The sequence below is a fragment of the Coenobita brevimanus genome, chromosome 51, assembly GCF_032717465.1.
Source record: "Coenobita brevimanus isolate Jiangsu-jjx chromosome 51, ASM3271746v2, whole genome shotgun sequence".
In the NCBI taxonomy this organism is placed as follows: Eukaryota; Metazoa; Arthropoda; class Malacostraca; order Decapoda; family Coenobitidae; genus Coenobita; species Coenobita brevimanus.
This window is the reverse complement of record NC_137004.1, coordinates 31311050-31332304: the sequence shown is the minus strand read 5'-3', so window position 1 is coordinate 31332304 and position 21255 is coordinate 31311050. Positions and strand designations below refer to the sequence as shown.

Here is a 21255-nt window from a genome sequence, read left to right as displayed (position 1 = left end):
AGGACAGAGGTAAAACCGCTTTCTCGACCAGCAACAGGAAACATTATGAGTTTAATGTTTTGCCTTTCAGCCTCAGTAACGCCCCCGCCACCTTCTCCAGGTTAATGGAATCCATCCTCAGTGGCCTCACGTGGGAGATCTGTCTCGCTTACTTGGATGACATCATAATTTTCAGCCAGACCTGGGCCGACCACCTGCTCCGCCTCCGCTGGGTTTTCACCAGGATCCGACAGGCTGGCCTCAAACTCCGGCCCACCAAGTGCGTCCTGGCCGTCAGAACCGTCTCATTCCTGGGGCACGTCATCTCCCAGGCTGGCATATCTCCCAACCCAGACAAACTCCGTGCTATCGCGGACATACCCTCACCACAAGACATTCACGGGATCCGAGCCTTCCTCGGCCTGATGTCCTACTACCACCGTTTTGTGAAGGGGTTCGCCCACATTGCCAAACCACTCCACGACCTGACTCGTAAGGGGGAAACGTTCCTCTGGACAAACAAGAGACGTCTCCCTAATTGCCCTCGGCGCTGTGCTGACACAAGTCCAAGAGGGCTGGGAACACATCGCCTGCACCAGCCGTATCCTCAATCAGGTGGAAAAAAAACTACGCTGCCACCAAGAAAGAGTGCCTAGGCATCATCAGGGCACTTGAGCACTTCCGGGCATACCTCTCCAGGACCCAAGTCACCATCATCACTGATCACCAGTCCCTCCAGTGGTTGCGGCAGTCTGACACCCAAAATGCCCAGCTCATCCGATGGCGCGAAACCCTGGAGGAATTCAACTATGAAATCTTGTACCACCCCGGCAAACTCCATACCAACGCGGACGCCCTCTCTTGGCTCCTCATCCACGCTGCCCAGCCGGAGCCAGACCTCCTCCAGCAGTGGCATCACAAAGAGTGACCCCCTGGATCCCCCAGCACCTTTTCAAGAAACTGTATCGCCAGGGCGACCACCTACTTACCCGTCAGGGCATATCCTCCTAGCCCCTGACACCACCCTCGACGCCGTACGACACCTGCATACTCACAACAGCATTCACCTGGGCACAAAAAAACTACTGCAGGTCTTCAGTGACACCTACTGGGCGCCAAATCCTTCCGTCCTTGCCAAGGAAATTATCCAAACCTACCGCACGTGTGCCCTCAGTAAAGACATCACCCGTACTGCAGGTCCATCGGGCCATACTTCTGCCCACAAGCCTTGGCAGCTGTTGGCGATCGACGTGGTGGGACCCTTACCTCCAAAATCAGGCTATAGGTATGTGATCATTTTCATCGAGATGTACTCCCAATTTGTCGTGGCCTGCCCAGCAAAGGAACACCACACTGTCGCAGTGGCCAACACCCTAATTCGGCACGTGTTCCCCTACTTTGGCATCCCGCAAGCGATCCACTCAGATAACGCACCCGAGTTCACCAGTAAGATCTGGGAGGAGCTGGCCCATATCTTCGGTTATAACATCTCCCACCCATCCCCTTACTGGCCCCAAGGAATTGCCATATGCGAGCGCAGCCATCACACACTGATGACTCGGCTCCACACCCGGATAGAAGCCGCCAAAGATGACGACTGGCCCGCCCATGTAAAAATTGTACAATAGGGCATCAACTCCTGCCCCCGAGAGGACGGAATTTCACCATATAAGTGTTCGAGGAAACACCCCTCCTCCTGCCCCCGAGAGGACGGAATTTCACCATATGAGTGTTCGAGGAAACACCCCTCCTCCTGCCCCTTCGGCAGCATTTGCAACCCCCCACCTCAACCCCCCACAACGGACCCGTTACAACATCTCAAACGCCGCCTGATCCACCTCCAAAACAACCTGGACCTCCGCCCCGACACCGCCTCTAACCCCTATAGGCCAGGTGACACGGTTATAATAGCCCAGCTCTCCACCCCCCACAAACTCGTGCCGCATTTCACGGGACCCCACACCATCATCCGCATCCCTAACCCCTACCAGGTAACCGTCGAGTACCACGGCACTCCCACACCCTCCGAAACCGGCATGTGCACCCCTTTCGCACGCCCACTACCCCTGAGCCATCCCCCCTACCACCTTTGACTGCTATATCTCCTCCCCCCCTCTCTCTCTCCCTCCCCCTCCCCCGCCGCCTCCACCTCACCTTCCGTCACGCCACATCGCACCTCACCTGACAACACACCGACACCACCAGCTCCCCGCCGCTCCCCCACCTCTTCGTTACCCGCCACCTCCTCTCCCATGCCCAGCACCGCGTGTCCCACCCACACCTCCACATCCCCTATGCCTACCATGCCCCCGCCCCAGCCGCCGCTCACCATTCCCCCCGCAACTCCCAGCCTGCCGCCCACATGTGCCCCCGACTCCACCTGCACCGCCCACACCCCCACGACACCACCACCCACTCACCCAACACCCCACTCCCCACGCTCTGCCGCCCACACCCCTGCCACTTCACAGCTTCTCTCACGTGCCCCACGCACCTCCCACACCCACGCCAACACCGCACACCCACATCACCACCCACACCCACCCTTAAGACAATCATCACATGCTCCAATGCTTCTCCCACCCACCCGCCTGATACACCCACTCTCCCACCCCACCCACCTTGCCGCAAAATCAAATCCCTACCCCTTCCCTGAATCATCTCACACTCATGATACACCAAGCAGAAATCCCGGCCATCAACACTCCCAAGAGACACCACACCGCATTACCCCAGCATATAACCCCACATCCACCATCCATCCCCATCCGAGACATCTTGCCACCCCTCCATCCCACCATCAAGCAGCGTCTCGACTCACTATCATATGACGAACTCTTCGATCAGCGAGACAGCTACTGGGACAACAACTTCTCAGATGCCCTCGACGCCCTACTAAGACTCGCGACTCCAGTGCCATTCCAAGAACAACACGAACAATGCCTGGAACAATTAATCGACACTCACCCCGACGATACAGCGATTATGGACTACATCGTTAACAAGATCGAACACGAACGACAACAGCATCTTCACTGACCGGGCTAATGTATGGCCCGGCCTGCACTATAGGTGCAGGAAATCTACGAACGAACGAACGAACGATCCATCTCCAGCATTTGACACATCCCTGCACCAAGGACAACAAACAGCGTCATGAAGATTCAGTGAGCTGTATGGGCACCTCCCCTTGGACAGAAACAACGAGTCCGAGGACCTCACCACCTCCACCTTTGTCAGGAGACGGCCTGTAGTCACTCTGAAGGTGTCCTTCTCCATATGGCCTGTAGCCGCTCAACCCTCCTGAAGGAGACGGCCTGTAGCCGCTCTGAAGGTGCCCTTGGGTCTGCTGGTAGCTGCTCACTCCCCCAGGCCACGGCCAGTAGCCAGGCCTTGGTGACGGCTGGTAGCCACCCCCCTAGAAGGCCACGGCCAGTAGCCGGGCTCTACGGCAGGAGACAGCCTGTAGCCGCTCCTCTGTTGGTAGCTGACGCCTGTTCTCTAGTCCACGACACAGAGGGAGTCCCAAGCCTAGAAGAGTACTGGAGAGGACCCGTGATTTCCCCCGGCCTCTGCTCCCTGCAACCAGCTCTGGAGAAGACCCACCTGACGGACCCCAACGTAGGCCGGTGCCGCAGCCCCTTCCTGACGGTGCCGCCAAGCACCGGGGACCGCAGCCCTCGGGAACCCCAGACCGCCCCCAGGGCTCCCAGGCGGGAACTACCTGCACCCCGACGCGGGAGATCTTCGTCCTCTGTCAGGTGCCTGAGTGAGAAGTTCAGGCAGTTATTTGGCTCCAGCCCTGAGGGCCACACTCCCGCCCCCAGCCCTGAGGGCCGTACTCCCGCCCCCAGTCCCGAGAGCGCGGGGCCCTTTGCCACTCACAGCCCCGGATGAGAGAGGACGCCCTTGCGTGTGATCCCGTGGCCTCTAGATGGAAAGGCCCCTGGCGGAACCCAGCCCCATCAGTAGTAAGGCTGTGACACCTCCACCACCGTTTTACCTGACCGCCACGACGCCCAGATCCGAAAGGAGTGATTGTGATAGTACAGTGTCCGTAACCCAGTAACACAGAGGCAAAACAGTGAACTATCTAACGGAAGTCAGTGATAATAGCAAAGTGGTGGGGGCGAGCAACGGTGACAGTGCAACCGCGAAAACGGCCACCCAGTGAGAGACGGGTCTATCATAGTGAATATGCTACCACCAGATAATACCTCCTAATACTAAAACCGTACCCAGACCCCAGTGCCAAGGAAACATACCTACAGGAAACATTATCAGTGACTCCACCAATATATAAAACCCAGACTTCCTATACCTAATAATACGTAAACCTCTGCCCCAAGTACTATTCATTTTGATCCGAGCAGTATCCTGCGCGATACTGATAACCCATATCTAGATGTAAGAGTTATAATTGTCCAGTGTATCTGCATCAGTGACATCTACTCATTCCCCTGTCCAACTTAGTAATACGAGTGTAAGGTTGATGCCTTGAGTTTTTGTGTCCTACCTCTCTCCTATTTGTCTAAGCTCCGGTCTAGAAAGAGAGCCCCGCTACACACTAGGCATTTACGGGATGTGAAGCCGGCCCATAAATCACCTAGCATTACAACCCTGGTAAATGTACGCTTGATTTGGAGCAGCAGAAAGACCTTACCAATTCATTTCATATTTCTCCAGTTTGTTTCTGTATTTATCTGACTTTTCAGGGTGGTAAATGACCTTATCTTGATTTTTAAAAATTCCCCCGTTATTATCATGTTCTTTCAGCCGTGCCTAGTTTTTTTTTTTTTTTTTCCCGGCATAATGAAAGAATACTAAAACGTACTTAAAGGTGGATTTCGTTTCCCACATCCCAACAGGAGGTTGAGTTAGGTTGGGTTAAATTATTTGGTAGTTGTGCTAGGTTAAACATGCACAGCTGAAGTATAGCTGCAAAACTGTGACTTATCTCTCCTACTTTAGCTCTGCTCTTCGCTCACTACTGCTCGTTCACTGGCTAACTCTGTTCCGGACACTCTGTATCACTGCCTCTGCGCCAGTGACACACTGTTCAGTTACTGCAGGGATGTAAAGCCCATCACACATACATGGACGTGAGGCTTGGACCTTGTTGGAAGGACATAAGAGTGAGAGCAATAGAAATGAGGTATCTGAAAGGTGCATGTGAAGTTACGTGGAGACAGACTGACAAATGAGGAGGTGAAGGAGTGTTGTGGTGTGGATGTGAATGACAGAAAGCGTTAGGAGAAATACAATGAGGTGGTTTGGCCACGTGGAGAGGATGGAGAGTGACAGACTAACGAGGAGAGTGTATGCAAGAGAAGTAGAGGGAGGGGAGAGGGAGGGGGAGGCCGAGAATGAGATGAAGGGATGGAGCGGAGAGGTATAGGAGAGATGGGAGTATGAGCTGGGAGCATGGCAGTGAAATGGCGTTGGACAGGACGGTGTGGAGGCGACTTGTTTGTGGCACCCCATATGAGTTTGAGGCGTCTGGCAAGAGAGATAGATAGAATGCACTTCTGCATATATAATTCTGTACATACTAACCCGTTAACTGTGATGTGCAGCAACAACTGTTCTGAGATGCGCTGTGATGTACATCTCCAGTGCTGGGTTGAAAATTTATAACACACTGGGGATGGACTGTTGACAAATGACTTGATATACATCATGCAGAGGCATCTGGAGCCTCTAAAGCTATTCACAGCCTACCTCATGCATGCCTAGGGGGGCGCGGTAGCACAGTGGTAGCGCGCTGGACTTGTGATCGGGGGATTGCAAGTTCGAGCCTCGCCCGGGCTGCCGTGCCGGGAGGGGTAGCTCCCTCCTGTAACCCTAGCGGGGCTATATAGTCCAATACAGGGCTTAGCTCGGGGGAACTCCATTTCTTCCATTTTTTTTCATGCATGCCTATTATTCCATGTTTGGTACGATGGAAAGTCAATGTCTGACCTACCAAACTTCACCACAGCTACACAAAGGTAGATACTGGGGTGATATTGTGTTGCATAATATTTATGCAAGCATGCTTTCAAATGGAACCCATAAAATTTATGTAAGATGAATAGTCCTGGTAACTGCATTTTACCTGTGTTCTACCTCCAAAATTATGAAAATATCCAAGCTCTTTATAGCCAAATTATAGTAGATATTGACTTGAAAATCTGCATATCCATACCACAGCATGCTCTCTTCAATATTATACACATAAAACCAGTCTTCTGAAAAAAAAAAAAATGTTTGCAAATTTAGGGGGGTTCCAAAATTATTGAATTTCAAAACACTGTAGTAAACAAAAAAATTGATATACACTTACTTAATCACATCCCCTATCAACTGGAAGGACAAGAAATCAAGTATGAGAAACTTAAAAATATGAAGGTGGGTTTGTGCAAGGGGTACACTTTGGGTTTCCAGTCTGCCACACTTTAAAGGTTAATATGTAAATTAATGAATGCATTACACTTCCAGTATTTCTAATATTCCCATCATTTTCCTCCTATATAAGGTATGTGTTAATGAACTTAGTATCTGAACTCTTTATGGTATTATAAAATAAATAAGGTAATCATGCACACAATTTTTTTTTTCTTTTTTCTTTTTTTTTTTTTTTGTGCATCAACTGACTCCACAAGTCCCCAAGTTCACTCTGTCTCTACTTGGTTGTGGCTTGTACTAGTAGAATAATGGTAATCTAAAATGCATGGAAATGTATATCAAGGAACTTAATTCACATGAAATTACAATTTCTTCTATATTCTGTACTGCAACATAATTAGAAATGGTAATTACTATAAGCATTCCACACCCTCAAGAACACTGCCAGTAGTTACTGTGAATAACCTGGTTACCTTTTGGTAACAGAACCATAAGAATGTATCTGTAGTGGTTTCTACACCATACAGTGCTTGCTGAGTCTCTTTGAGAACACTAGTACCCTATGTGAGAATGTGTAGTTACTGTACATATATAGTAGTTTTACACATATGCATGGTAGTAGGTGGTGGCGATCAGCATCCCCACGCTCGATGTAATGCCGCATTTTTCTTCCTCTTTCTCAGTGTACCTCTGTGTCTGACCTCTGTCTTCCTACTTCTCCCCTTCCTTTCACTTTTTATTGCTTTTTTTTTTCTCCCCATTTTAGGTGGCTCTAACTGACATGCATAACTGTTTCCTGTAACCAAGGAAACCATTTACAATGCTAGGTGGTATCCATATAATCAAATTACAGGGTGAAATGAAGCTGCTATTATGCCTCTGTTAAATGGGTGGAGAAAGGCAAATGAAGCGTCCATCCGTGAACCAAACCTCCACACTATTTGCCGTGACGAGAAGCTGTCAGTCACAATGGAACATCAATTCACTCCACAGGATGGACCTGCAGGGGTGATGCTTCCCTGTGCTTGAAAGCTCTGCTATACCAGACAGACTGAGGTTGATCAACAACTAAAAAACAAGACAACATAAGCATGCGAGGCAGGGGGTCGGGGAGGGGGAGCCTCCTATGCCTTTGAAAATGTGTCTTTCAGGAAAGCTGATTTTTCAGGGAATATCTTTCCAATAGTGCACTGGTACTTTTGATGGAAATGTAGTTAAAACTATCAGAATCCTTGAGTTATTAAGAAGGGACTCTCCTTAATGTATGGGGGTAATGATTTACATAACTGTTTTTGATTTGTTCAAACACATATTCACTACTCACTAATGGTTCTCATGTGAATACATATCTGAACAGAGATTTTAAACATTTAAATTACTTACTTCTTAGTTCTTAGTGTAATAGGAAAAGTATATGGTAGGATACTTAATGACAGAGTTCCTTCCTCTTCTGTCTTTCTTCCCTTTTCCTTCTGCCTACAGGTGACTTTAACTCCCCCTTCTGTCTCTCTTTCCTTCGTTCTTTCCTCTTCTGCCTATGGGTGACTCTACACTGAGTGACAAGCCAATGGTTTCCTGTGCACCAGGAAACCATTTACTATGCTGGGTGGTAACCATATAACCAAATTATGGCACCTTGTGGTTTAGTGGGTAATTAAGGCGCTCCAATCAGATTAAGCCAATGTAGGTATATATCCATGGGGTGGTTGGGGTTTACTGCTCACATTATGCCACTCAGGGATGAGTGAGGCTGGTCAATCTCATCTTAAATGTCACGACGAACTTGCCTAGCCCCAGGCTCCCACTCTCCTCATGGGATGACACAGGGTCGGATGATGGACGGATGCATTAGTTGGGGAGGAACAGGGAGGTTTTAGAAAGAGAAGAGATTGTGTAGATCAGATATTCATCCTTAGGTCTTTAGTGGAACAGTTTCTAGAGAAGGGAAGGAAGTTGTATGCAGCCTTCATGGATTTGGAGAAAATATAAGACAGAGTGGACAGACACGGAATGTGGAAAATACTGAGGATATATGGACTACATGGGAAGCTGTTGAATGCCGTGAAGAGTATGTATGAGGGAGATAGGGTTGCCATGTGCGTGGATGATGATATCTGTGATTTTTTCCATCTGACTGTTGAATTGAAACAGGGATGTGTCATGTCTCCACAGTTGTTCAATCTGTGTATGGATGGAGTTATAAGAGAGATACAAGGTAGGGCAGCGGATGTTGGAGTGACCCTAAAGAGATAGAGCAGCGTTTGGAAACTTCCTGTTCTGTTGTTTGCAGATGATACTGTATTGTTGAGTGAAGTCGAAGGGGAACTGCAAGGCATGGTGAATGAGTTTGGGGGAGTGTGTAAGAAACGGAATCTAAAGGGGAATGCAGGGAAGGGTAAAGTTGTGGTCTTCGAGAGACATGTAGTTACTGAATGCAGTAAGGCTGGATGGTGGGGAAACAGAAAATACAAGTGCATTTATGTGTTTGGGTAGTGTGATGAGTAATGATGAAAGTTTAGAGGATGAAGTGCTTGAAAGGGTACAACAGGGAAGAAAGGTTGTTTGTTCTTTGAAAATAGTGATAGGAAATAGGGAAGTGAGCATGGAAGTTAAGTCACTGCATGCTAGTCTTGTGATGCAAACTCTAATGTATGGAAGCAAAGTTGAACCTTGTTGGAAGGACACAAGTCAAGAGTGAGAGCAGTGGAAATGAGTTATTTGAGGGGAGCATGTGGATACAGGCTACATGGAGACAGAATGATGTTTAAGGAAGTGAAGGCATGTTGTGGTGTGACTGTGATAGAAAATGTAAGGAGCAATAAAGACGTGGTCTAGCCATGTGGAGAGGATGAAGAGTGAAAGACTAACAAGGGGAGTTTATATGAATGAGGTGGAGTGGGGGAGAGGGAGGGGAAGACTGAGGATGGGATGGAGGGATGGAGTGGAGAGGTATATGAGTGAGGGGAGCATGAGCTAGGTTGAGGGCAGCGTATTGGCAGAGGACAGGGCGATATAGAGGCGGTTTGCTTGTGGCCACCCCATATGAAAGTGAGGCATCTGACTATAGATATATAGAAATTACTTACACATTCATTGCTTTTACATATACTCACACATTCATGTATTATGCATATTTATTAGTAATTACAGTACTTGGAAATCTGGGTAGCTTCGAGCATTTTCAGGACAAACTCCTGACCCCCCAATGAAATTCCTGCCCACACACTTATAGGTCCATATTTAGCTGGAAAGAGGGGGAGGGAGATGTTTGTTGTTGCTGATGTAACCCCAAGCTCATTAGAAAGGTAAATGAGGGAAACTGCAGAAAAAATGCTCCTGTTACTTGAAGCCCAGGACACATAACCCTTTAACTGCTTACACAGTACTTCAGTTACAACCATCATCTTTTACCACTTTCACACACAAGTTCCAGAACTGTTTAACTGCAAATATTCAGTATCCACTGTACATGTATCTACTGTGCTATGTATCCCATACAAGAATGGGCCCAGAATTAACATCAGCTGCAATGACTGATGTGGACAAATATTATATCTGTCATAGTTTTTTATTATGCACACAATTAAGTTCTTTGTACTCTGACATCTTTCTCTGCTTGTTCTTGCTACCTCCACATGATGCTATGCAGCTCAGAAAAAATCTCTCATAGTGGTAGTTAGAAGCAGTCTCCAGTAAATTCTGTGGTATGAGAGATCTTCCTTAAGAAAAATACTGCACTATAGTTACCTGTATTATACTCAAAATGATCTGCCTAATCTACAGCCACAATGATGACTATAATGCTGGAGTGAAAACCCCTTCATCCTCCAGCAGGTTTACAAAGGCAGCAACCCTCTTTCGTGAATCTGCTCCCTTCATAACCCTCAGTGTATCTAGGAGGCCCAGCAATTTCTTCACTCCCACAAACACTCGTCCTTGACTGATATGACGTGTTACTGCATCAATCTGAGGAGGAAAAAATTAATTTCTAAGACAGGCTAGGTGCTGGGTGAATCAGTCCTCTACACAAGGAAAATATGGAATAATAAACCCTCAAAAAAAAAAAAAAAAATCTAACTTTACATAATAACAATAAATGGTAGTAGATGTAGATGCTCACCATCTACTCACTCGATGTATTGCTGCTTTGGGTGTCTGCCCTTTCCTCTCGTCCTTCCTTCCTCTTCTGTTGTTCTTTCCTTCATTCTTTCCAATTCCTTCTGCCCACAGGTGACTTTACACTCCCTTGTCTGTCTTTCTTTCCTTCATTCTTACCCCTTCCTTCTGACTACACTGAGTGACAAGCCAAATGGTTTCCTGTACACCAGGAAGCCATTTACTACGCTGGGTAATAACCATATAGCCAAATTATGGCGCCTGGTGGTTTAGTGGGTAATTAAGGTACTCCAATCGGATTAAGCCTGTGTAGGTTTATATCCAAGGGGTGGCTGGGGTTTATTGCTCACATAATACCACCCAGGGATGAGTGAGGCTGGTCACCCTCATCTTAAATGTCAGGACCAACTTGCCTAACCCAGGGCTCCTCTGCTCCTCATGGAGCAACATAGGATTGGATGATGGATGAATGGATAAAAGGGAAGTAAGACAAATAACTCAGAGAATTAAAAAAAAAAACAATAAAAAGGTTGTAAGACAAAAGCTACAGAATAATAAAATAATAAAAAGGGAGTAAGACAAAAACTTTCCAGAATAATAAAATAATTAAAAGCGAATAAGACAAAAACTTTATAGAATATGGGAAAAGCAGAAACGTGTTAAGAATTTATTATGAAAGATGATGGATGGAATACAGTATCTCAGATCTGATGTATGCTGATGATACAGTGCTACTGGCAAGTACTAGACAAGAACTTGGTAGGCTAGTGCAGTGTTTTGTAGATGTCTGTGAGTGTCGTGCCTTGAGAGTAAATGCAGTTAAGAGCAAAGTGATGGTTACTGAGAGAGAAAGTGACTCCCAGAGTGATATTACAGTGAATGAAGAGAGACTGGAATTGGTGAGAGAGTTCAAATACCTGGGTACAGTGATAAAAAAGAGAGGAAAAAGTGCAAAAGAAGTGGAAAGTAGGGTGACACAAGGAAGGAAAGTAGCTGGTGCTATGAAGGCCTTGATAAGAAACAGAGGCTTGAGTGTTGCAGCTGCAAGAGGCTTACCTTAAGGAGTGTCAGTGGTTAGTGCCAACTTTAACATACGGGTGTAAGACTATGGTGTGGCATGAAAATGAAACATCAAGAGTTACAGCAGTGGAGATGGGACTGTTGAGGAATGTACAGTCGTGGTCATAAATAATCACATATCCTTTAGTACCCTGTGCCTCAGGCTGCCTTCTTTATGCACGGCAAGTCACAGTGGAGCATGAGAGGCTGAGAGGGAGGAGCCAGAGAGAGAAGGGAAGGTGAGTGGGGGATGAGTGATGGTGTGGGGGTGGAGTAAGGGAGGGGAGGGAAGGAAAGAAAATAGACAAATAATGTGGTGGTCACATTATTTGTCTATTTTCTTTCATTCAGGACATGATATGAAGGAGATAAGATTCTGCAGATAATGCTGCATTACATCTTGTACACCAGAGTCAGATAACAAGCTTTAAATTGGTGTGATATCAGGGGCTGGCTCGTTACAAGAATATACCTGTACTGACGTGTCATATCAAACATTATTGCAGAGCCAGATATTTGTGTTTATTCCTATATTTTGATTTCGGATGCAGAATGGAATCTGGATGGCTTTGACTTCCGTAATGCTTAATTAAGAAGCATCCTCTACCCTTCGATGTAATTAAGATTGGAACTAAATTAATTATGCAGTCTTTGGCATGGCTGTTTCCACAGTTAATATGATCACTCTCTCGGTATACACTCCCTTTATACAGTCACAATCATGCCAACTATCCTATGGCATCTCTACTGTATATGAAAAGGCTATTTCAAAATTGTGCATAAAGGATAAATAAATTTGATGTCTTTGCATATGGGTGGATATAATTACGATATCTCTCATAAAATGTTAGAAGGAAAATAAAATCCTACCCAAACTCCCAGAATATATCTATGTCAATGATTACCGACAATGGTAAAGCCAAAGCAACATGGAAAGCCTTAGTAAGTAGTCCGGTGGCCTCTTGCCTCTTAATAACCTCTTGTAGTCTTCGCAGCAGCGAGGAAACAATGTTGTTGATGGTTTGCTGGTTTCGTATGAACAGCTCCCGCTTGTCCGTGGTGTGCTGGAGGAGGCGGGTCTGTGTCCTCTTGTTCTCTGGCTCCCACGCATTGACAGTCTGGGCCCACACAGTCTTGATAGCTTTGAACTAATGTGTGATCTGTCGTGTCAATATATTTCTCTTACAAGCCAGCAATTGATATCACCACCTAGTATCTAAAGCTTGTTATCTGATGCCGCTATACAAGATAATGGAGCACTACCTACCAAATATTAATTCTTTATCATGCCCTGAATGAAAGAAAATAGACAAATAATGTGGCCACCAACCACTTCGCATGTCATACTCCCTCCCCTACCTCCCCTCCCTTACTCCACCCTCGCACCATCACTCGTCCCCCCCACCCACCTTCCCTTCTCTCTCTGGCCCCTCCCTCTCAGCCCCTCTTACTCTGCTGTGACTTGCCGCGCATAAAGGAGGCAGCCTGAGGCAAGGGATACCAGATGATAGGTGATTATTTATGACCACGACTGTACATGGAGTACAGAGAGTGGACAGGATATGGAATGATGTGATTCCAGAAAGATGCGAAGTTAGGAAGCCTGTGAACACCAGAACTGAAGGGTGTACTGAGATGGTAAGGTCATGCGAAGAGAATGGATAACAATAATGTTTAATAAAGTATATCTGAGCGAATCTGACGGAGGGAGGAGGCAAGGTAGGCCAAGGACGTGGAGAGATATGGTGGATGAGCGTGTGAGGAAGAGAAGTATGGAAGATGGTGAGGCTAAGGGACTGACAAGAGATCGAGCTGGCTGGATGAACTTTGTGCGAAGCGCATGGCTAGGGATGTGGCACCCCTTTTTAATGTGACAGCATTCAGACTGACTCTCCTGGATAAGTAAATATGAAGCTATAGTACGTGGTGAAATTATTTGGCATATCAGGTGGAGCCAAGATTCCATGGGATTGAATGATAAGTGGATAGAAGCATGGCACATTGAACTGGGCAAACTTTGGCTGTAAGGACACTACTACTTTTCACCCTGCCATAGGGTGGGAAAGAAGGTCCACATGATGATGATGAAGTTCTTACAATACATTCATTTATAGTATTACTTTCCTACGGTACATTATGTTTAAACATTACACCCTGAGTAAACAAGTGCAGTTTTCCCTTGTTATCGATGGAATTTTTTTCGACAGTTTCGACTATAGACCAATTTTTACATTTTAAGGTCGTGTTTTATCAATTATTTTCAGGGCAGGCACTGGCTGCATCTCCTCACTAACCCATCAGTCACCTGCTTTTGACTCTACCCATTTCTATCTTTGCGTCTCACTCTCCATCCATCCATCCATCATCCAATCCTACGTTGCCCCAAGAGGAGCATGGGTGCCCGGGGCTAGGCAAGTTAGTCCTGACATTTAAGATGAGAGTGGCCAGCCTCGCTCATCCCTGTGTGGCATTATGTGAGCAATAACCCCAACCACCTCTTGGATATAAACCTGCACTGGCTCAATCTGACTGGAGCACCTTAATTACCCACTAAACCAACAGGCATCATAATTTGGTTATATGGTTACCACCCAGCATAGTAAATGGTTTCCTGGTGTACAGGAAACCATTTGGCTTGTCACTCAGTGTAATGTCACCCATAGGCAGAAGGATGAGGAAAGAATGAATGAAAGAAAGACAGAAGAGGGAGTGTAAAGTCACCCGTAGGCAGAAGGAGGAAGAAAGAATGAAGGAATGTACGACAGAAAAGGATGGAAGGAAAGAAGGATGGAAAAGAGGAAAAGGCTGCTGAGAGCAGCACTTCTTCAAGTGAGTGGATGGTGAGCACCCCCACCTACCACGACTACTAAAAATAAATACAGTAGCTAATATTTTTAGTGTCTGTAGCTCCTTCTGTGGAAAATAATACTGCACAGTCAGGCCTTAGCATACATCCGTTCAGAATGTGATAAACTCATAGAATGATATCCAGTTTCGTGATAGCGATGGCAAAATTCACTAATATGATAACTGTGGTGGCTGTAAATGACAATCCCGGGCGTACGTGGTGCCTCCCGCGCAATCCGACAGTCAGACATTTGAGCCAAGATGGTCACCCAGTCAGACATTTGAGTCAAGATGGCCGCCCAGCCTCCTACGCAACCTGATAGTCAGACATCTGAGCCAAGACGGCCACTCAGTGTTTACACTTGCTGTGATTGTCTCCCATTCATTCTGATTCACCCTTACAAGCCCACTAAACACCACTGCTACCACCAAATAACAGTGCAAGTGTGCAAGAAATAGTAAGGAGCGGGATATTAAGTGGAGTACTAACCTTTTTTTTCTTTTTTTACTGAAGACATTTTTTTCTTTTTTTACTGAAGACAAACAGAAAAAAGAAAAGCACACACACAAAAAAATCCATTGTGTTTAATTTCTTCATCCAAGGTATGGAAAGGTAAGTCAAGATGGGGCTATCATATACAGTAAACACTCACTCTACCGCACCCGCTAGACCAGATATCAGATTTAACGGACACTCTGAGGGCCCTCGGACAAGACATCGGATATACCAGATACCACCCGTTATATGGGAAAAAGTAAACAGACCTCCTTGACAACTTTGGGCCACTGGACACTACATGAGGCATACAATGCAGACCTACTGGATTGTTCCCCTCAGGTGCGGGATAAGGATAACTCAGAACGCAGTTACTAATGCTAGCAGCATTTTTTCCCACACTTGGGCTATGTTGGGGAGGACAGGGGTGTGAAATTGTGGGCCAAGTTAGTGTAAAATGGGAATAGTTTTCATTTTTAATATTTGAATAATGATATTTAACTCAGTATGTGCTTGAAATCCCATATCATGGGGGAACATTGGATTTATCGGATCAGGCTTCCCCCCAACTGATCTGATACAGAGAGGGTTTATTGTATTACCATTCAAGTGTTTCACATTACAACAAGACAAATGAGTTCAGTGAAATTAAATGCTTACCTCCTCTGGGGACAGCAACTGTGATTCTTCTAACACCATCTTAACATCCAGGACGTGAGAAATGTATGGAACCCTAATGACTGCAGTAAAGGATGAGAGGAGTCCCAGCTCCTCAAGCACTGCACGTCGTTTGGATGTACAGATGATGAGGATCTTACGGCCGGGTGGAGGTGATGCTGAGAGCAGGGAGTACATGGCGTCCAGCACCAGGGACTGGTAGCGTGGCCCAATGGGTGAGTAACCCATCAGGTGTTCCAGGTCATTCATAAAGATGCAGCTCAGTTCTGAACGGTATGCATCATCAAATATTTTGTTGATTCTCAGGCACTTGGCGGACTCCATGAACCCAACCATTTCTCTGGAGTTGATAACTTTGATGAATGGGAAATCAGAGTTTTTAGCCAAATATGCAGCCAAAGCTGACGTTCCTGCAGTGGGTGCTCCTTCCAGCAGAAGACAAAGACGGCTGCTGGTCTCTGGAGATTGAGCCTGCCTTACAAACATCATACCTTTCTCCACTAGTTCCCTTGTTGCTCCCCAGCTGATTATTCCACGTTCAATAAATTTAGACAAGGCCTCATCACTTGTTCCTAAAGCTGGCTTAATGTCATTTTCTAGGGAATAAATGAAGTCGCTTCTTGTCACTTTGAGCTTGTCAATTGCATCTGGGTCCACTTCAATTTTATTCCCTAAGTGAATGTAACGCTTCAGAGCAGATGATGAAGCTGCTTTCACAAGGCCCTCAATCTCAGCACCAGAAAAGTTTTTGGTCAGAGCTGCAATTTCTGCTAAGTCAACATCATTATCTATCTTATCATTCTGGTTCATTTTTGCTGTCTTGATCTTAAGGATATCCAAGCGACCTTGTTCATCTGGAAGACCAATCTCTACCTGAATCTCCAGTCGTCCTGGCCTGAGCAGAGCTTCATCCATCATGTCCTTCCTGTTGGTCATGCCAATAACCAGGATATTGTTCAGCTGTTCAACACCATCAATCTTGGAGAGTAGTTGGTTGACAACAGTATCATTTACACCAGTACTGCCAGCAACTGAGCCTCTCTGCTTACAGATGGCATCAATTTCATCAAAGATGATGATGTGCAACCCAGAGTTGGGCCCCATCCTCTTTTCCTCCTCCTCTGCCTCAGCAAACAAACGCCTCACATTGGCCTCAGACTCACCCACATACTTGTCTAAAATCTCAGGTCCATTCACAATCTTGGGTTCTCGAGCATTAAGCATCTTTCCAATCTGGCGAGCCATCAGGGTCTTACCAGTACCTGTAGCAAATAATTTAACAACAAAAGAATGAACATGTGCCCAAAACTTATTGCCTATCTATACTATACAGTACAGTTTACATTACAAGTATTTCTCAACATTACAGATATATTATATGTTACTTGGGTATATATCATTAGGTAAAAAAAGGTGGAATGAGAGATTACAAATGTGTCAGCTCGAGATGTATTTATGTCATGTTCAAGTCTGAGAAGGTGAAAGTGGCAGTGATTGAAGTATATGCAGCGTGTGATGACAGAAGTGAGACAGAAAAAAATAGGTTTGGGGATGAGCTGGATGAAGCAGTGGGAGAATTGCCCACGAGCTATAGTGATCGTAATGGCTGATGTGAATTGAAGAGTAGGCACTGGTCCTGAGGATGACATAATGGGCTGTAATGGAGTGCCAGGAGAAAATGATAATGGGAAGTGACTGAAGGATATGTGTCAGGAAAGGAGGTTGTACATTTGTAACTCATATTTCAAACACAAAGATACACATAAATAAACATGAATAGAGAGAACGGGAATTGTGCTGAAAGGAACCAAAATGATTACATGCTCGTAGAGTGGTAGATGCTGGAAATGGCTGCTGTTACAGGGGCCATGAAAGGACGATGTGGAGGTCTGTCAGATCATATGATTGTGGTATGCAAGATCAAGCTGGGAAGGGTGAGGTGGACCAGGAGAGAGTGGAGCGGTCAGGGAGAAAGACTGAAAGTTCAGATGAGGTGAAAAGATTAGTAAGAGAAGATTAGTAAGAGAAAGTAAGAAGACAGTGGATGAGGAATTTGGAAGGAATTTGAGTGTAAAGTGGAGGGACTGTAAGAAAATGTTCTGGAAAGAGATGAAAAGAGTAAGACAGGGTGGAAGTGAAGTTGGCAGGGGAGTAAAAGATAAAAATGGTAGATTACTAGTGGAGAAGGGAGAAAAAGTGAGCAGATGGAGAGAACACTTTAAGGAATTGTTGAACATAGAGGATGGAAGTAATGCGAGTATAAGTGGCTGGGGAATGGCTGGGAGAAGGAGGGAGGTGAGAAGACAGGAAGAAATCAGTAGGATAGAAGTTGTGGAAGCAATGAAGAAAGTTAAATCGGGGAAAGCCCCAGGAATTGATGGAGTGTGTGGTGAAATGCTGAAGCATGGGGGAGAGATAGTAGTAGAATGGATGTGGAAGATGTGCAGATTGGCCTGGGAGGAAGGTAGAGTCCCGGAGGATTGGAAGTCAGGTATAATTATTCCCTTGTACAAAGGAAAAGGGGAAAAAGAAGTGTGTGGTAATCATAGGGGCATTTGTCTTCTTAGTATAATAGGAAAAGTGTATGGTAGGATACTTATTGACAGACAGAGAAAGAGCAGAGAAATTAGTTGGAGAAGAACAGGGAGGCTTTAGGAAGGGAAGAGGTTGTGTAGATCAGATATTCATTCTTAGATCTTTAGCGGAAAAGTTTCTAGAGAAGGGAAAGGTGTATGTAGCTTTCATGGATTTGGAGAAAGCATATGACAGGGTGGATAGACAAGGATTGTGGAAAGTGTTAAGAATATATGGAGTAAATGGGAAGTTGTTGAATGCTGTGAAGAGTATGTACGATGGTGCGAAGGCTGCAGTGCGTGTGGATGGTGAACTAAGTGAATTTTTCTCTTTGAAAGTTGGGTTGAAACAGGGATGTGTCATGTCTCCATGGTTGTTCAATCTGTACATGGATGGGGTAATAAAAGAGGTACAAGGTAAGGTAGTGGATGTTGGAGTGGCCCTGGTGAGAGAGGATAGTGTTTGGAAACTCTCTGTACTGTTGTTTGCAGATGAAACTGTGTTGTTGAGTGAAGACGAAGGGGAGCTGCAAGGCTTGGTAGATGAATTTGGGAGTGTGTGTAAGAAACGGAATCTAAAGGTGAATGTAGGGAAGAGTAAAGTGATGGTCTTTGAGAGAGGTGAAGTCAGTGAATGTACAGCGAGGTTGGATGGTGAGGAATTGGAAAATGTGAGTATGTTTACGTACTTGGGTAGTGTGATGAGTAAGGATGGAGGTTTGGAGGGTGAAGTGCTTGAAAGAGTACAGCAGGGAAGAAAGGTTGCTGGTTCTTTGAAAGCAGTGATAAGAAACAGGGAAGTGAGCATGGAAGTGAAAAAGTTACTACATGACAGCATTGTGATACCAACTCTAACATATGGAAGTGAAGCTTGGACGTTGTTGGAAGGACACAAGTCAAGAGTGACAGCAGTGGAAATGAGTTATTTAAGAGGAGCCTGTGGAGTCACATGGAGAGACAGGCTGACGAATGAGGATATAAAGGAGTGTTGTGATGTGGAGAGGATGGAGGGTGAAAGACTGACAAAGAGAGTGTATGTGAATGAGGTGGAGGGGGGAAGAGGGAGGGGGAGGTCGAGGATGAGATGGAGGGATGGGGTGGAGAGGTATATGAGAGATGGGGCTGTGAGTTGGGAGCAGGGCAGTGAAATGGCGGGGGACAGGGTGACTTGGAGGCGATTTGTTTGTGGCCACCCCAAACGGGATTGAGGCGTCTGGCAATAGATAGATAGATAGAATACAGGTCCAAACTAGGGGAGCAGTTGGAATCAGTGAACTGAAATGAAATGGATCTGGACAACCTGAGGAATGCATATAGGGATTGCTTAGTTAGGAATGCTAAAGCAGTGTGTGGTGTGGCAAGAGTAACAACAAAGAAGAAAGGTACAGCATGGTGAGATGAAGGGGTTAAGAGAGCAGTGGAGGAAAAGAGAAAGAAGTGGCTAGAGTGGTTACAGAACAGGGGTTCAATTGAAATAAGAACTGAATATACTGAGAGCAAGAAGCACATAAAGAGACTAGTGAAGAAGAATATGGAGGTAAATGATCTACGAAGAAAAATGAATGCAAATTACTCTGAAAATAGGAAGTTATTCTGGAAAGAGGTGCAGAAATGTAGATGTGACAGCAGAAAGAAATGTGAAAGTGTGAAGGATGTAAGTGGTAGATTATTAACCCATGAGGATGAAGTAAGGACCATATGGAAAGAATATTTTGAAAGCCTGATGAATGAGAAGAGAAGGCAGAGTGGCTGTAAACGATGATTGGTTTCGGGGATGTGCGGAGACGGAATGCAGCGCCAGGAAACATGGCACTTGTACAAGTGAAGAACACTGTGAAGCAGCAGAAAAATGGGGAAAGCAGCTGGGGATGATGGGGTGTATGCAGAGATGATTAAGTGTCATGGAGAAAGTGGAACGAAGTGCTTGTTGGTGATATGTAAGAAGGCAGGGATGAGTGAAACTGTGCCACCAGAGTGGAAAAAGGAAGTGATTGTAGTCCTATACAAAAATAAAGGTGAGCAAAGTGAGTGCAAAAATTATCGTGGCATAAGTTTATTGGGTGTTGTAGGGAAGGTACTGTATATGGATGAATTAGTATTGAGAAAGTAAGAGAGATGTCATAAGTCCTAGTGAGTGACATACAAGATGGCTTTAGGAGTGGCAGAGGATGTGTTAATCAAATATTTGCAGTGAGACAGATAGTGGGGAAGGCTTGTGAGAAGGACTATATGGTGTTTATGGCATTTTTGGATCTGGAAAAAGCATACAACATAGTAGACAGAGAATGACTGTGGAAGGTTTTGTGCATATATGGTGTAGACGGTAAGCTGCCAGGTGCCGTTAAGAGTTTTTATGATGGTAGTGAGGCATGTGTAAGGGTAAATAGGCACAATTGATGATGGTAGTGAGGCATGTGTAAGGGTAAACAGGCACAATTGATGGTAGTGAGGCATGTGTAAGGGTAAATGGGCATCTAAGTAAATGGTTCATGATCAATGAGAGTGTGCGACAAGGGTGTGTGATGTCCCCATGGTTGTTCAATACAGATATGGATGGGGTGATGAGAGAAGTAAAAACATGAGTAATGGAGAGAGGGATGAAGTTGGCAATGAATGGTGATGGATGGAATACAGTATCTCAAATTTGTTGTATGCTGATGATGCAGTGCTACTTGCAAATACCAGAGGTAGGATGGGACTGGAGTGTATTGGTGTTGTGATGAGGAGAGGTAGATTGAGGTGGTTTGGACATGTGGAGAGGATGGAGGATGATAGTTGGGTGAGGAAGGTGAGAAGTGTTAATATTGGGGGTGGGGTTATGAGGGGTAGACCGAGAAAGACATGGGACGAGGTCATTAAGTGTGACCTTAGGGTTAAGGGACTGAACAGGGAGGCTGCAATGGATCGTGCAGCATGGAGAGCCGCCATTAGGTGACCAAGGCTGACACATGCAAGCATGTTGGAGACTTTAAAAACGAAAACGAAAACGAAAACGAAAAACATGAACTTGGTAGACTAATGCACAGTTTTGCTGATGTCTGTGATCGTCGTGCCTTGCGAGTAAATGTAGAAAAAGAGTAAAGTGATGGTAATCGAGAGAGAAGGTGGCTCCCAGTGCGA

General features: G+C 45.7%; 1 protein-coding gene across 1 annotated transcript in view; it reads right to left on the bottom strand.

Moving 5' to 3' along the window:
* Positions 1-9540: 9540 nt before the first annotated feature.
* The window catches only part of LOC145400102 (vesicle-fusing ATPase 1-like), a 61739-nt gene continuing 50024 nt past the window's right edge, over positions 9541-21255 (bottom strand). The window contains exons 6-7 of the mRNA XM_080272611.1: positions 15545-16824; positions 9541-10332 (exon numbers count right to left, since the gene is read on the bottom strand). Of these exons, the coding sequence (XP_080128737.1) occupies positions 10162-10332; positions 15545-16824 (1451 nt within the window). The 3' untranslated portion in view covers positions 9541-10161. The remainder of the gene's footprint in view (positions 10333-15544; positions 16825-21255) is intronic.